At 48.7% G+C, this 17,277-nt stretch overlaps 2 protein-coding genes across 6 annotated transcripts in view; one reads left to right on the plus strand and one right to left on the minus strand.

Annotated features, from left to right (window-relative positions):
* EMC1 (ER membrane protein complex subunit 1) overlaps positions 1 to 2,615 on the minus strand; it is a 72,882-nt gene extending 70,267 nt beyond the window's left edge. For all 4 annotated transcript variants that reach the window (XM_038746357.1, XM_038746355.1, XM_038746356.1 and 1 more), the window contains exon 1: positions 2,459 to 2,615. In XM_038746357.1, coding sequence (XP_038602285.1) covers positions 2,459 to 2,565 — 107 coding nt within the window. In that variant the 5' untranslated portion in view covers positions 2,566 to 2,615. The remainder of the gene's footprint in view (positions 1 to 2,458) is intronic.
* Positions 2,616 to 2,772: 157 nt separating this feature from the next.
* MRTO4 (MRT4 homolog, ribosome maturation factor) lies at positions 2,773 to 15,125 on the plus strand. Of its 2 annotated transcripts, XM_038746741.1 has the most exons (9): positions 2,773 to 2,850; positions 5,627 to 5,685; positions 7,965 to 8,068; positions 10,854 to 10,935; positions 11,343 to 11,410; positions 12,528 to 12,679; positions 12,765 to 12,841; positions 14,757 to 14,955; positions 14,990 to 15,125. In XM_038746741.1, exons 1-8 carry the CDS (start codon positions 2,823 to 2,825, stop codon positions 14,931 to 14,933), a joined length of 747 nt encoding a protein of 248 aa, XP_038602669.1. In that variant the 5' UTR covers positions 2,773 to 2,822; the 3' UTR covers positions 14,934 to 14,955; positions 14,990 to 15,125. The 2 variants fall into 2 exon arrangements, with proteins under 2 accessions (XP_038602669.1, XP_038602668.1); XM_038746740.1 differs by having other exon boundaries at positions 14,757 to 15,125.
* Positions 15,126 to 17,277: the final 2,152 nt, after the last annotated feature.

Genomic DNA, 17,277 nt, shown 5'->3' on the forward strand with positions numbered 1-17,277 from the left:
CTCCCCAGCGCTGAGAACAGTGCTTTGCACATAGTAAGCGCTTAATAAATGCCATCAAAAAAAAGAAAAAAAACCTGGTCACCTTGTAACCTCCCCAGCGCTGAGAACAGTGCTTTGCACATAGTAAGTGCTTAAAACCGTGATTTGCACATAATAAGCGCTTAATAAATGCCATAACCCCCCCCCCAAAAAAAAAAACCATGGATACCTTGTAACCTCCCCAGAGCTGAGAACAGTGCTTTGCACATAGTAAGCGCTTAGAACAGTGCTTTGCCCATAGTAAGCGCCTAATAAATGCCATAAAAAAAAGAAAAAAAACCTGGTCACCTTGTAACCTCCCCAGCGCTTAGAACAGTGCTTTGCACATAGTAAGTGCTTAGGACAGTGATTTGCACATAATAAATGCTTAATAAATGCCACCCAAACCCCCCCCCAAAAAAAAACCATGGACGCCTTGTAACCTCCCTAGCGCTGAGAACAGTGCTTTGCCCATAGTAAGCGCTTAATAAATGCCATAAAAAAACCCAAAAAAACCTGATCACCTTGTAGCCTCCCCAGCGCTCAGAACAGTGCTTTGTATATAGTAAAAGTGCTTAGGACCGTGATTTGCACATAATAAGCGCTTAATAAATGCCATAACCCCCCCCCAAAAAAAACCATGGATACCTTGTAACCTCCCCAGAGCTGAGAACAGGGCTTTGCACATAGTAAGTGCTTAGAACAGTGCTTTGCACATAGTAAGTGCTTAATAAATGCCATCAAAAAAAGAAAAAGACCTGGTCATCTTGTAACCTCCCCAGCGCTTAGAACAGTGCTTTGCACATAGTAAGTGCTTAGAACCGTGATTTGCACATAATAAGCACTTAATAAATGCCATAACCCCCCCCAAAAAAAAACATGGATACCCTGTAACCTCCCCAGAGCTGAGAACAGTGCTTTGCACATAGTAAGTGCTTAGAACAGTGCTTTGCACATAGTAAGCGCCTAATAAATGCCATCAAAAAAAAGAAAAAAACCTGGTCACCTTGTAACCTCCCCAGCGCTTAGAACAGTGCTTTGCACATAGTAAGTGCTTAGGACAGTGATTTGCACATAATAAGCGCTTAATAAATGGCATCAACCCCGCCCCCAAAAAAAAACCATGGACACCTTGTAACCTTCCTAGCGCTTAGAACAGTGCTTTGCACATAGTAAGTGCTTAGGACAGTGATTTGCACATAATAAGCGCTTAATAAATGCCATAACCCACCCCCCAAAAAAAAACCATGGACACCTTATAACCTCCCCAGCGCTCAGAACAGTGCTTTGCACATAGTAAGTGCTTAGGACAGTGATTTGCACATAATAAGCGCTTAATAAATGCCATCAAACCCCCCCAAAAAAAACCATGGACACCTTGTAACCTTCCTAGCGCTGAGAACAGTGCTTTGCACATAGTAAGCGCTTAGAACAGTGCTTTGCACATAGTAAGCGCTTAATAAATGCCATCAAAAAAAGAAAAAAACCTGGTCACCTTGTAACCTCCCCAGCGCTTAGAACAGTGCTTTGCACATAGTAAGTGCTTAGGACAGTGACTTGCACGTAATAAGCGCTTAATAAATGCCATCAAACCCCCCCCCCCCAAAAAAAAAACCATGGACACCTTGTAACCTCCCTAGCGCTGAGAACAGTGCTTTGCCCACAGTAAGCACTTAATAAATGCCACAACCCCCCCGCCCAAGAAAATCTGATCACCTTGTAGCCTCCCCAGCGCTTAGAACAGTGATTTGTACATAGTAAGTGTTTAATAAATGCCATAAAAAATTACCCGGGCCCACATCAGCTGCCCGGTGACCTCTGACCCCGCGCAAGGCCGGTTCCCCGTAATAATAATGATGGCCTCAGTGACCTCATCTGGAAAATGGGGGTGAAGACTGTGAGCCCCATGTGGGACAACCTGTAACCTCCCCAGCGCTGAGAACAGTGCTTGGCACATAGTAGGCGCTTAATAAATGCTATTATTAAGTCACTTCACTTCTCTGGGACTCAGTTCTGTCATCTGTAAAATGGGGATGAAGACTGTGAGCCCCATGTGGGACCACCCGATCGCCTTGTACCTCCCCAGCGCTGAGAACAGCGCTTGGCACGTAGTAAGCGCTTAATAAATGCTATCATTAAGTCACTTCACTTCTCTGGGCCTCAGTGACCTCATCTGGAAAATGGGGATGAAGACTGTGAGCCCCATGTGGGACCACCCGATCGCCTTGTAACCTCCCCAGCGCTGAGAACAGCGCTTGGCACATAGTGAGCGCTTAATAAATGCCGTTATTAGTATCATTACTATCACTGTCATCCACCCCGGGGCCCAGTTGGGCCGGCCGGTGACCTTTGACCCCGCGCGCAAGGCCGGCCCTCAGGCCGTGTCCCCCCCTCAGCTGGAGAGACCCGGATGTTGGCCGTCGGGCCGCCGGGAACGCACCAGTCAAACTTGCCCACTTGGTCCTCGTACACCGCGGCGGCCGGGGACAACAGGGCGGGACACAGGCACAGCCACAGCCACGGCCCAAACCGGGCCGGGGCCGCCATGACGGACGGACGAACGGAGAAGGAGGGAGAAGGAGGGAGGGAGAAGAAGGACCGCCACCGGCCCGGCGTGCACCGGGCGCAGGGGCCCGGCTCCACGCCCCGCGCATGCGCGCCGACGCCCGACTCGGTGGTGAGGCCCGGCGCGCGCCGCCTGTCCCCCCCCCCCCCCCCCCCCACCAGCGAACCGGAAGTGAGGCCCGTCTGGCCTCGGCCTGGGCCCAGAAGCCTTTGCGCCGCTTTGGCCTACACGCGTCGCCATGCCCAAATCCAAGCGGGACAAGAAGGGTGAGAAGCCCGAGAAACCCCGACCCCCCCCCCGGGACCCCTTTACCTTGATTTATTCTGACGACTTATTTATTGATTTTACTTGTACATATTTATTCTATTTATTTTATTCTGTCAATATGTTTTGTCTCTCCCCCCTCCACATCCCCCCCGTCTTACCTCCTTCCCTTCCCCACAGCACCTGTATATATGGATATATGCCTGTACGTATTTATTACTCTATTATTTATTTTACTTGTACATATTTATTCTATTTTATTCTGTCAATATGTTTTGTGTCTCCCCCTCGCCCCCCTCTCCATCCCCCCCGTCTTACCGCCTTCCCTTCCCCACAGCACCTGTATATATGGATATATGCCTGCACATAGTTATTACTCTATTATTTATTTATTTTACTTGTACATATTTATTCTGTTTCTCTTATTCTGTCAATATGTTTTGTCTCTCCCCCTCGCCCCCCCTCCATCCCCCCCCGTCTTACCTCCTTCCCTTCCCCACAGCACCTGTATATATGGATATATGCCTGTACGTATTTATTACTCTATCATTTATTTTACTTGTACATATTTATTGTATTTATTTTATTCTGTCAATATGTTTTGTCTCTCCCCCCGTCTTACCTCCTTCCCCTCCCCACAGCACCTGTATATATGGATATATGCCTGTACGTATTTATTACTCATTTATTTATTTTACTTGTACATATTTATTGTATTTATTTTATTCTGTCAATATGTTTTGTCTCTCCCCTCGGTCTTACCTCCTTCCCTTCCCCACAGCACCTGTATATACGTATAGATTTATTACTCTATTATTTATTGATTTTACTTGTACAAATTTATTCTATTTATTTTATTCTGTCAATATGTTTTGTCTCTCCCCCTCGCCCCCCTCTCCATCCCCCCCCGTCTTACCTCCTTCCCTTCCCCACAGCACCTGTATATGTGGATATATGCCTGTACGTATTTATTACTCTACTATTTATTTATTTTAATTGTACATATTTATTCTATTTATTTTATTCTGTCAATATGTTTTGTCTCTCCCCCCGTCTTACCTCCTTCCCTTCCCCACAGCACCTGTATATATAGATATATGCCTGTACAGATTTATTGCTCTATTATGTATTTACTTTACTTGTACATATTCTATTTACTTTATTCTGTCAATATGTTTTGTCTCTCCCCCCGGTCTTACCTCCTTCCCTTCCCCACAGCACCTGTATATACGTACAGATTTATTACTCTATTATTTATTTATTTTACTTGTGCATATTTATTCTATTTATTTTATTCTGTCACTATGTTTTGTCTCTCCCCCTCGTTCCCCTCTCCATCCCCCATCTTACCTCCTTCCCTTCCCCACAGCACCTATATATATGTATATATGCCTGTACATATTTATTACTCTATACATATCTATTCTATTTTATTTTGTTAGTATGTTTTGATTTGTTGTCTGTCTCCCCCTTCTAGACTGTGAGCCCGCTGTTGGGTAGGGACCGTCTCTAGATGTTGCCAACTTGGACTTCCCAAGCGCTTAGTACAGTGCTCTGCACACAGGAAGCGCTCACTAAATACGATTGATTGATTGATTGGTGTCTGTGTCCCCCTTCTAGACTGTGAGCCCGCTGTTGGGTAGGGACTGTCTCTATATGTTGCCGACTTGGACTTCCCAAGTGCTTAGTACAGTGCTCTGCACACAGTAAGCGCTCAGTAAATACGATTGAATGAATGACTTGACACCTGACCACATGTTTGGTTTTGTTGTCTTGTCTCCCCCTTCACCTCTATTTATTCTGACGACTTGACACCTGACCACATGTTTGGTTTTGTTGTCTTGTCTCCCCCTTCCTCTGCCCCCTTTACCTCTATTCTGACGACACCTGACCACATATTTGACAACATCTAGAAACGGTCCCTACCCAACAGCGGGCTCACAGTCTAGAAGGGGGAGACGGAGAACAAAACAAAACATACACGTACTCTCAATAAGTGCGATTGAACAAATGAATAAAAGAAGTTGTGAAAGAGAAGCAGCGTGGCTCAGTGGAAAGAGCCCGGGCTTTGGAGTCAGAGGTCATGGGTTCAAATCCCAGCTCCGCCACTTGTCAGCTGTGTGACTTTGGGCAAGTCACTTCACTTCTCTGGGCCTCAGTTACCTCATCTGTAAAATGGGGATTAAGACTGTGAGCCCCCCGTGGGACAACCTATTCACCTTGTAAACTCCCCAGCGCTTAGAACAGTGCTTTGCACATAGTAAGCGCTTAATAAATGCCATCATTATTATTATTATTATTAAAAAAAAAACAGTAGCCTGGGCTACTGGGAACTGCATTCAGACTCATTCGCGTCTCCCCAAATAATAATAATGTTGGTATTTGTTAAGCGCTTACTATGTGCAAAGCACTGTTCTAAGCACTGGGGAGGTTACAAGGTGATCAGGTTGTCCCACGGGGGGCTCACAGTCTTCATCCCCATTTTACAGATGAGGTAACTGAGGCCCAGAGAAGTCAAGTGACTTTGCCCAAAGTCACCCAGCTGACAAGTGGCGGAGCCGGGATTTGAACCCACGACCCCTGACTCCAAAGCCCGGGTTCTTTCAACTGAGCCACGCCGCTTCTCCCAAAGGCCTTGCCTGACTTGAAACACGGGTTTCCACCGGGCCGTCTTCACAGCCAGTGAGGTTTCCGTGAATCGCCCGTTATTTGGGTGATTTGTTCGCCACGTCAGATTTGGGCTGCTGTTGATGGGTCGGTGTGTTTGCTTCTTTGCAGTTTCCTTAACCAAAACCGCCAAGAAAGGCTTAGAAGTTAAACAGAACCTGATAGATGAGGTAAGTGCGCCACTTTCCCTCGACGATCCAGAGCGGGCTCTGTGGGACAATTGATCCTCAATGGGCGGGTTTAAAAATGAAGCCCAAGCTGCCACATCTCTTTCTTTCCCTTTCGAAAAGGGGCAGAGTGGCAACGATAATAATAATAATAATAATAAGAATAATAATAATGTTGGTATTTGTTAAGCGCTTACTATGTGCAAAACACCGTTCTAAGAACAAATCACTTAGGCAGTGTGTCTAGGGCTGATGCCCTCGGGGCTAAGAGATGTACGCGTCAGGCTTTTTGCTCCTAAATTATTATTCTTATGATGATGATGGTGATGGCATTTGTTAAGCGCTTACTATGTGCAAAGCACTGTTCTAAGCGCTGGGGGAGGTTACAAGGTGATCAAGTTGTCCCACAGGGGGCTCACAGTTTTAATCCCCATTTCACAGATGACGTAACTGAGGCACAGAGAAGTGAAGTGACTTGCCCAAAGTCACACAGCTGACAGTTGGCAGAGCCGGGACTCGAACCCATGACCTCTGACTCCAAAGCCCGAGCTCTTTCCACTGAGCCACGCTGCTTATGGTATTGTTAAGCACCTACGCGCCAAGCACCGTTCTGCGCGCCGGGGTAGATACACGGTAATCATATTGTCCCACATGGGGCTCGCAGCCTTAATCCCCATTTTACAGATGAGGTAACCGAGGCACAGAGAAGTGTTGGAGGTGGGATTAGAACCCGCGTTCTCCGACTCCCAACCCCGTGCTCTTTCCGCTAAGCCATCTCCCACTCCCGGAGAAGGGGATTCCGGCTGGGAGTTGTGGAGTTAATGTCTCGTGCCCCTGGGAGCTTCCCGTAGAAGCGGCAAATGGGAATCAACCGGAGGGGCCGTGACCTGGTCCGGAATACGTTTTATTTTGTTAATATGTTTTGTTGTCCATCTCCCCCTTCTAGACTGTGAGCCCGCTGTTGGGTAGGGACCGTCTCTATATGTTGCCAACTTGGACTTCCCAAGCGCTTAGTCCAGTGCTCTGCACACAGTAAGCACTCAATAAATACGACTGAATGAATGAATATATGTATATATGTTTGTACGTATTTACTACTCTATTTTATTTGTGCATATTTATTCTATTTATTTTATTTTGTCAATGTGTTTTGTTTTGTTGTCTGTCTCCCCCTTCTAGACTGTGAGCCCACTGTTGGGTGGGGACCGTCTCTAGATGTTGCCAACTTGGACTTCCCAAGCGCTTAGTCCAGTGCTCTGCACATAGTAAGCGCTCAGTAAATATGATTGAATGAATGAATATATGTATATATGTTTGTACATATTTACTACTCTATTTTATTTGTTCATATTCTATTTATTTTCTTTTGTCAATATGTTTTGTTTTGTTGTCCGTCTCCCCCTTCTAGACTGTGAGCCCGCTGTTGGGTAGGGACCGTCTCTAGATGTTGCCAACTTGGACTTCCCAAGCGCTTAGTCCAGTGCTCTGCACACAGTAAGCGCTCAATAAATACGATTGAATGAATCGAATGAATGAAGGAATGAGCCCGCTGTTGGGTAGGTACCGTCTCTATATGCTGCCAACTTGGACTTCCCAAGCGCTTAGTCCAGTGCTCTGCACACAGTAAGCGCTCAATAAATACGATTGAATGAATGAATGAGTGAATGTGAGCCCACTGTTGGGTAGGGACCGTCTCTAGATGTTGCCAACTTGGACTTCCCAAGCGCTTAGTCCAGTGCTCTGCACACAGTAAGCGCTCAATAAATACGATTGAATGAATCGAATGAATGAAGGAATGAGCCCGCTCTTGGGTAGGTACCGTCTCTATATGCTGCCAACTTGGACTTCCCAAGCGCTTAGTCCAGTGCTCTGCACACAGTAAGCGCTCAATAAATACGATTGAATGAATGAATGAATGTGAGCCCACTGTTGGGTAGGGACCGTCTCTAGATGTTGCCAGCTTGGACTTCCCAAGCGCTTAGTCCAGTGCTCTGCACACAGTAAGCGCTCAATAAATATGATTGAATGAATGAATGAATGAATGTGAGCCTGCTGTTGGGTAGGGACCGTCTCTAGATGTTGCCAACTTGTACATCCCAAGCGCTTAGTCCGGTGCTCTGCACACAGTAAGCGCTCAATAAATACGATGGAATGAACGTAACGTACCATAGCGCAAACGGGACCCCCAAGCCGGCCGTCATCCCCCCTCCCCAGCCCCCAGCAGCTCTCTGGAAGCTGGGCGCTTCCCAGCCCGTCCTTGACTCCAGTGAATTTCCCCCCAGCTGCGGAAATGTGTGGACACCTACAAGTACCTCTACATCTTCTCGGTGGCAAACATGAGGAACAGCAAACTGAAAGACATCCGCAGTGCCTGGAAGCATAGCCGGTGAGCGGCCCTTGAGGGGAGGAGTGGGGAATAATAATAATAATAATAATAATAATAATAATAATAATGGCATTTGTTAAGCGCTTACTATGTGCAAAGCACTGTTCTAAGCGCTGGGGGGATACAAGGTGATCAGGCTATCATCATCATCAATCGTATTTATTGAGCGCTTACTGTGTGCAGAGCACTGTACTAAGCGCTTGGGAAGTCCAAGTTGGCAACATCTAGAGACAGTCCCTACCCAACAGTGGGCTCACAGTCTAAAAGGGGGAGACAGAGAACAAAACCAAACATACTAACAAAATAAAACAGAATAGAATAGATATGTACAAGTAAAATAAATAAATAAATAGAGTAACAAATATGTACAAACATATATACAGGTGCAGTGGGGAAGGGAAGGAGGTAAGATGGGGGAGAGGAAGGAAGGGGCTGTCCCGCGTGGGGCTCACAGTCATCATCCCCATTTTACAGATGAGGTCACGGAGGCTCCGAGAAGTGAAGTGACTTGCCCAAGGTCACACAGCAGACATGTGACAGAGCCGGGATTCGAACCCATGACCTCTGAGTCCAAAGCCCGGGCTCTTTCCACTGAGCCACGCTGCTTCTAATGCCCGCGGCGGGGCGGGTGATTTTGCTGAATTACTAGAAATGGGAAGGTTCTGCCCTTATTCAAAGCCCTAGGAGAGCAGGGTGGTCTAGTGGAAAGCGCCTGGGAATCGGAGGACCCGGGTTTTAATCCTGCCTCCACCACTCGCCTGCTGGGTGGTCTTGGGCAAGCCACTTAACCTTCTAGCCTGTGAGCCCGCTGTTGGGTAGGGACCGTCTCTATATGTTGCCAACTTGGACTTCCCAAGTGCTTAGTGCAGTGTTCTGCACACAGTAAGCGCTCAATAAATACGGTTGATGATTAACCTCTCTGCCTCAGTTCCCTCATCTGCAAAATGGGGGTTCAGTGCTTGTTCTCCCTCGTATTCATTCATTCAGTCATAGTTATTGAGCGCTTACTGCGTGCAGAGCACTGTACTAAGCGCTTGGATTTAGACTCTCAACCCCATTTCTAGACTGTGAGCCCACTGTTGGGTAGGGACTGTATATGTTGCCAATTTGGACTTCCCAAGCGCTTAGTACAGTGCTCTGCACACTGTAAGCACTCAATAAATATGATTGATTGATTAACCTCTCTGCCTCAGTTCCCTCATCTGCAAAATAGGGGTTCAGTGCCTGTTCTCCCTCGTATTCATTCATTCAGTCGTAGTTATTGAGCACTTACTGTGTGCAGAACACTGTATTGAGCGCTTACTGTGTGCAAAGCACTGTACTAAGCGGTTGGATTTAGACTCTCAACCCCATTTCTAGACTGTGAGCCCACTGTTGGGTAGGGACCGTCTCTGTATGTTGCCAACTTGGACTTCCCAAGCGTAAATCAATTGTATTTATTGCGCACTTACTGTGTGCAAAGCACTGTACTAAGCGCTTGGGAAGTACAAGTTGGCAACATATAAAGATAGTCCCTACCCAACAGTGGGCTTACAGTCTAGAAGGGGGAGACAGAAAACAAAGCCAAACATATTAACAAAATAAAATAAATAGAATAGACATGTACAAGTAAAATAGAGTAATAAATCTGTACAAACATATATATACAGGTGCTGTTGGGAAGGGAAGGAGGTAAGACGGTGGGGATGGATAAATCTGTACGTTGCCAACTTGTACTTCCCAAGCGCTTAGTACAGTGCTCTGCACACAATAAGCGCTCAATTCAATCAATCGTATTTATTGAGCGCTTACTGGGCATATTGACCGTATTCAACAAATACAAATTGAATGAGTGAAATGAATAAATACGATTGAATGAATGAATGGATGAGGGTCCCTCACCTTGTGATCCGTAGTCATTCAGTCATATTTGTTGAGCTCTTACTGTGCTAACAGATGCGTTCCTGCCCACGACGAGCTCACAGTCTAGAGGGGGGGACAGACATTAATAGAAATACATAGATTAATTGATTAATTATAGATATACACAGATGTACAGACCCAGGCCCAAGCTTCTAAACCTCATGGCAGCTTCTAGCTGGCGAGCCTCAGCGTTCAGTGGGTGGCATCGCTCGTATTGGCAGAAAAATGCTTCCCGATCCCACGGTTGCATCCTCTCTCCCCTCCATCCCCCCCGCTTTACCTCCTTCCCTTCCCCACAGCACCTGTATATATGGATATATGTTTGTACGGATTTATTACCCTATTTATTTTACCGGTACATATTCTATTTATTTTATTCTGTTAATATGTTTTGTTCTGTGTCTCCCCCTTCTAGACTGAGCCCGCTGTTGGGTAGGGACCGTCTCTATATGTTGCCATGCGCTTAGTCTAGTGCTCCGCACACAGTAAGCGCTCAATAAATACAATTGAATGAATGAATGAATGAATCCCATCCAAAGCACAGAGTGCAAACAAGTTACGGCCAGGCTGAGCATGTTAATTATTGAGGAAAATCCATGCTGAGCCTGCCCCGGTGTCCAGTCCGTTCTCTCCCACCGCCCCTTTCAGCCCCACGACTGACCCGGCATGTGACTGCCTGGCAGACGGCCCGCCGCTGTGCAAGATGGAGATGGTCTTGCTGCTTGGGTTCTTCTGCCAACTCTTGGTTCCCCGAGGGACCAGCCTAGTTGGTCTTTAGAGCGTCCCTACCCCCTTCCCAGCGGGAGTAAAACTGACTTGGCCGACCGTAGCACATGTGGGAAGTGCCACCAAGGGAAGGGATTCACCCCTGATTCCCTTTCAGGATTTTCTTCGGAAAAAACAAGGTCATGATGGTGGCGTTGGGACGAGGCCCAGCTGAGGAGTACAAAGACAACCTATACCAGGTGAGTTTGTGCCCATCCATCCCTTGGCACTCGGACGTGGCATCCTGCTCTCCGGGGCCGGCCGGCCCCTCTCTCTGAAGTCCGCACCCCTTCACCTGAAATCTTTTCGGGACCGGTTTGGATCTAAGCAGGGAGCGCGAGTCCTCCCGACAAGGACCGGCAGCTTCGGTTAAGCCCGCGGGGCCCGAAGTGGTTGCCTTGTCCGCGCCCCGCTCAGGTGCCCGGGTTTCAGGATGTAGCCGAGGCCACTCGGCCCTTGTTTTCACAGTCTTTTAGACTGTGAGCCCACTGTTGGGTAGGGAATGTCTCTATGTGTTGCCAATTTGTACTTCCCAAGCGCTTAGTACAGTGCTCTGCACATAGTAAGCGCTCAATAAATACGATTGATTGATTGATTGATTTTCCAGGTCAGCAAACGGCTGAAAGGGGAAGTCGGTCTCCTGTTCACCAACCGCACCAAGAAAGAAGTGAATGAGTAAGTGTGGCTAGAGTTGGGGGTGGAGGGGGCCCAGTCCCGTTTGAAAAACAGGATTTGCGATCCCTGTCCTCCCTCAGACTGTGAGCCCCAGGTGGGCCTTCCCAGACTGAGCCCCTTCCTTCCTCTCCCCCTCGTCCCCCTCTCCATCCCCCCATCTTACCACCTTCCCTTCCCCACAGCACCTGTATATATGTATATATGTTTGTACCTATTTATTACTCTATTTATTTTATTTGTACATATCTATTCTATTTATTTTATTTTGTTAGTATGTTTGGTTTTGTTCTCTGTCTCCCCCTTTTAGACTGTGAGCCCACTGTTGGGTAGGGACTGTCTCTATATGTTGCCAACTTGTACTTCCCAAGCGCTTAGTACAGTGCTCTGCACATAGTAAGCGCTCAATAAATACGACTGATGATGATGATGGGACAGAGGTAGGGTACGATCTTCCTTTGTCGGGCTTGGTACGTAGCAAGTGCTGAAAAATCATCATCGGTCGTATTTATTGAGCGCTTACTGTGTGCAGAGCACTGTACTAAGCGCTTGGGAAGTACAAATTGGCAACATACAGAGACGGTCCCTGCCCAACAGTGGGCTCACAGTCTAAAAGGGGGAGACGGAGAACAAAACCAAACATACTAACAAAATAAAATAGAATAGATATGTGCAAGTAAAATAGAGTAATAAATGTGTACAAACATATATACAGGTGCTGTGGGGAGGGGAAGGGGGTAGGGCGGGGGGGATGGAGGGGAGAGGAAGGAGGGGGCTCAGTCTGGGAAGGCCTCCTGGAGGAGGTGAGCTCTCACCTCCAATAATACCCCAAGTATTACTGTTATCGTTTACTGCGGATTTCCTGGGCACGTGCCCCTCTCGCCTCAGGAACAGTCCCTTTTGGTGCTGTTCCGTCCCACAGCCCTCACTCCCGCTCGGCCTCCCCCGAGGCTTGGTGCCCACGGAGAAGGGTTCGCCGTGGCAGGGAACGGAGTGGGACAGAGCCGCCTGGCTCGGCGGCTAGGAAGGGGTGGGAACTGGACTGATGAGGCTTCCCGGGGTGAGGAGCCCCACTGGGGCAACCGAATCCCGAACTCGTCGCTCTTCCCCCGCCCCCAAGGTGGTTCAAGCGGTACTCAGAGATGGACTACGCTCGGGCTGGCAACAAGGCCGCCTTCACCGTCAGCCTGGACAGGGGGCCGCTGGAGCAGTTCCCCCACTCGATGGAGCCTCAGCTGCGGCAGCTGGGCCTGCCCACCGCGCTCAAGAAAGGTGCCGGGGGAGGGAGGGGATCGCTTGAGGCCGGGTCTCCCGGGGTCCGGCCCGCGCTTGACCTCCTCCGCCCCCTTCTCCTTAGGTGTGGTCACCCTGCTGTCGGATTACGAGGTCTGTAAGGAAGGCGACGTGCTGAACCCCGAACAGGCCCGGGTCCTGGTAAGTCGCCGGGGGGATTGAAAAGCCGGGTAATAATCATAATAATGACGATGGCATTTATGAAGCACTTACTAGGTGCAAAGTACTGTTCTAAGCACTGGGAAGGTTACAAGGTGATCAGGTTGTCCCACGGGGGGGCTTACAGTCCTAATCCCCATTTTACAGATGAGGGAACTGAGGGAACTTATTTATTTTGCTTATTTATTTTACTTGTACATATCTATCCTATTTATTTTATTTTGTTGGTATGTTTGGTTTTGTTCTCTGTCTCCCCCTTTTAGACTGGGAGCCCACTGTTGGGTAGGGACTCTCTCTATGTGTTGCCAATTTGTACTTCCCAAGCGCTTAGTACAGTGCTCTGCACATAGTAAGCGCTCAATAAATACGATTGATGATGATGATGAGGCACAGAGAAATTAAGTAACCTGCCCAGAGTCACACAGCTGACAATTGGTGGAGCAAACAATTGGTGGGTAAACTCACCCTCCCACCCCGCAACCCCTCCTCGGCAGTCCAGCGTTCTCGTCTCTACCAGAGCCCCGGCCTTGGTCACTTCGGCCCTGAGACTGGATGCTCGCCCTGTTCACCCTCCCCTTTTCCTCCCACAGTCACTCAATAGGATTTATGAGTGCTTACTATGTGCACAGTACCATACTAAGCACTTGAAAGAATGAAATAATAGACTTGATAGGCACAGTTCCTGCCCTCACGGAGTTTACCCTCCGTTTTCCTCCCGTGGTCACTCAATAGGATTTATCGAGCGCTTACTATGTGCACAGTACTGTACTAAGCACTTGAGAGAATGAAATATAATAGACTTGATAGGCACAGTTCCTGCCCTCGCGGAGTTTACCCTCCCTTTTCCTCCCGCGGTCACTCAATAGGATTTATCGAGTGCTTACTATATGCACAGTACCGTACTATGCACTTGAGAGAATGAAATATAATAGACTTGATAGGCACAGTTCCTGCCCTCGCGGAGTTTACCCTCCCTTTTCCTCCCGCGGTCACTCAATAGGATTTATCGAGTGCTTACTATGTGCGCAGTACTGTACTAAGCACTGGAGAGAATGAAATATAATAGACTTGATAGGCACAGTTCCTGCCCTTGCAGAGTTTACCCTCCCTTTTCCTCCCGCGGTCACTCAATAGGATTTATCGAGTGCTTACTATGTGCGCAGTACCGTACTAAGCACTTGAGAGAATGAAATATAATAGACTTGATAGGCACAGTTCCTGCCCTCGCGGAGTTTACCCTCCCTTTTCCTCCCGCGGTCACTCAATAGGATTTATCTAGCGCTTACTATGTGCACAGTACTGTGCTAAGCACTTGAGAGAATGAACTATAATAGACTTGATAGGCACAGTTCCTGCCCTCGCGGAGTTTACCCTCCCTTTTCCTCCCGCGGTCACTCAATAGGATTTATCGAGTGCTTACTATGTGCACTGTACCGTACTAAGCACTTGAGAGAATGATATATAATAGACTTGATAGGCACAGTTCCTGCCCTCGCGGAGTTTACAGTGTAGACGGGGAGACGGATATTAAAATCAATCGCAGATAGGGGAGATGGCAGGGTCTGGTATCGCGGGTGGGGGTGAATCTCAAGTGCCTAATCGCTGCTGTGCGAGTCACCTTGGGCAAGTCACTTAGCTTCTCTGTGCCTCAGTGACCTCATCTGGAAAATGGGGATTAAGACCGTGAGCCCCCCCGTGGGACAACCTGATCACCTTGTAACCTCGCCAGCGCTTAGAACAGTGCTTTGCGCATAGTAAGCGCTTAATAAAGGCCATCATTATGATGAGGGGATACAGACCCAAGCGTTCAGGCAACCCAGAAGGGAGGCAGCCCACCGGGCTTCCCCGTCCTCCAGCTTGACCCCCTCCTCCTCCTCCTCCTCTCTGCCTCTCGCAGAAGCTGCTAGGCTTTGAGATGGCCGAATTCCGGGTGACCATCAAGTCCGTGTGGCACGCCGAGACAGGAAACTTTGAACATCTGGGGAAGGAGACCGCGGACAGCACCATGGTGGTGGAAGATGAAGATGAAGATGAGGAGGAGGAAGAGGAAGATGAGGATGAGGACGAAGAGTAACTGGAGGTCTCGGAGGTGGACTGCGGGATGCCCCCTCAATCCAGGAGGGCTCTCTCGCTGACCTTGGCCATTTAGAACTCTTTATGGTCTTCCTTGGGGCTGAGAGGCAAATATTTATTTTTCCATAAACTGTTAAAAGAGGCAGGGTGGGAATGGGGATTTAATTTTTTTAATTAAATAGAGCTTACTTGGACATCCGGGTCCTCCCTGAGGGGAAGCGGAGGGGTGCGTAAAGTCGGCTGTTGCCCACGCTCGCAGATGGTACAGCCGTATTCCACTTACCGAGCGCTTCCTGCACTTGGGAGAGCACAGTACAACGGAGTTGGTAGACACGGTGCCTGCCCACAAGGAGCTTACAGCCTCCTCTCACTGTGCCCTCTGTGGGAGCTCCGTAAGGGCCTGAAACTGGCATGACCCACTAAGCCACACCCCAAGCCCACCCTTGAAGCTTGGAGGCTGGTTAGGGCCACCGCTTCCTCACAAAAGCAAACAAAACAGCCCAGGTGCTCCTCGACCTACAGCGCAATCTTCAAATTGTACTGAAGTTCGAATTTACACGCTATTTTGACTGTGTAACGCCCACCGCACGGTGGGAGGGGGTTGTCTCGGGAGCCACCCGGAAAGGGGAAAATGGGAAAGAAGATTGTGATGGGGAAGGAGAGGGAGGGTGGGGAAAAAGTGTAGACGTGGGAGGGTGTTGTCTCGGGAGCCACCAGGAAAGGGGAAAATGGGAAAGAAGATCGTGATGGGGAAGGAGAGGGAGAGTGGGGAAAAAGTGTAGATGTGGGAGGGGGTTGTCTCGGGAGTCACCAGGAAAGGAAAATGGGAAAGAAGATTGTGATGGGGAAGGAGAGGGAGGGTGGGGAAAAAGTGTAGATGTGGGAGGGGGTTGTCTCGGGAGCCACCAGGAAAGGGGAAAATGGGAAACATCGTGATGGGGAAGGAGAGGGAGGGTGGGGAAAAAGTGTAGATGTGGGAGGGGGTTGTCTCGGGAGCCACCAGGAAAGGGGAAAATGGGAAACATCGTGATGGGGAAGGAGAGGGAGGGTGGGGAAAAAGTGTAGATGTGGGAGGGGGTTGTCTCGGGAGCCACCAGGAAAGGGGAAAATGGGAAAGAAGATCGTGATGGGGAAGGAGAGGGAGGGTGGGGAAAAAGTGTAGATGTGGGAGGGGGTTGTCTCGGGAGCCACCAGGAAAGGGGAAAATGGGAAAGAAGATCGTGAGGGGGAAGGAGAGGGAGGGTGGGGAAAAAGTGTAGAAGTGGGAGGGGGTTGTCTCGGGAGCCACCAGGAAAGGGGAAAATGGGAAAGATCGTGATGGGGAAGGAGAGGGAGGGTGGGGAAAAAGCGTAGACGTGGGGGGGGTTGTATCGGGAGCCACCAGTAAAGGGGAAAATGGGAAAGAAGATCGTGATGGGGAAGGAGAGGGAGAGGGGGGAAAAAGTGCAGATGTGGGAGGGGGTTGTCTCGGGAGCCACCGGGAAAGGGAAAAATGGGAAAGAAGATCGTGATGGGGAAGGAGAGGGAGGGTGGGGGAAAAAGTGTAGACGTGGGGTAGTGCTTACCTGATCACCAGGGAGGGTCAGCACACCCATTTCACCGCCATTACAGTTGACTATTCAACTCCAGACTTAATGTAGCTAAATTGCTTCGCTATAACTGACTACACAATCGACCAATTTCAATGAAAAGATTGGTGCGTATACCAAGGTCACATAGCCTACCTCCCATGCATTAATGACCGGAAGAGAAAATGGGTTCCAACTTGATGTAGTTTGGGGGAAATAGCTGTTTGAGTCGGAGCCACAGGTGGGATTTTGAAGCAAAATGGGCGACTGGTGTCTGGTTCCCCGCATCCAACCCCAGCCTCTCCTTCCTTGAGCAGCCCCTGGATGAGGTTTGTTAAGCACGTACGTAGTCGGCCCTGTACAATAGACACACTCCCTGCCCACAACAAGCTTACAGTCTAGAGGGAGGGAGGTAGACATCGATACAAGTGAATTAAAGATATGTCCATAAACAGCAGAAAAGTGGTAGAGCTGGGCTTAGTTCTATCCACTAGACCACACTGCTTCTGTACGTTAAGAGCGACTTCTAGACCGTGAGCCCGCTGTTGGGTAGGGACCGTCTCTAGATGTTGCCAACTTGTATTTCCCAAGCGCTTAGTACAGTGCTCTGCACACAGTAAGCGCTCAATAAATACGATTGAATGAAAGAGAACCACTCTGGCCAGAACTCTAGGAGAACAGGATTGAGTCCCTGCCCCTCCAGCATTTTGGAGGGGTGGGGGGTGTGGAGAAACAGTTCCAGCTCCCTTAGAAATGGGATCCACACAGTGGTTTGTG

The sequence above is a fragment of the Tachyglossus aculeatus genome, chromosome 5, assembly GCF_015852505.1.
Source record: "Tachyglossus aculeatus isolate mTacAcu1 chromosome 5, mTacAcu1.pri, whole genome shotgun sequence".
NCBI lineage: Eukaryota > Metazoa > Chordata > Mammalia > Monotremata > Tachyglossidae > Tachyglossus > Tachyglossus aculeatus.

Excerpts from the sequence above, each read along its gene's own strand:
- MRTO4 (XM_038746740.1), top strand. The coding sequence starts at position 2,823 with ATGCCCAAATCCAAGCGGGACAAGAAGG. Across the intron at positions 2,851-5,626 it reads ATCCAAGCGGGACAAGAAGG|TTTCCTTAACCAAAACCGCC; the intron begins GTGAGAAGCCCG and ends GCTTCTTTGCAG. Across the intron at positions 8,069-10,853 it reads AGTGCCTGGAAGCATAGCCG|GATTTTCTTCGGAAAAAACA; the intron begins GTGAGCGGCCCT and ends ATTCCCTTTCAG.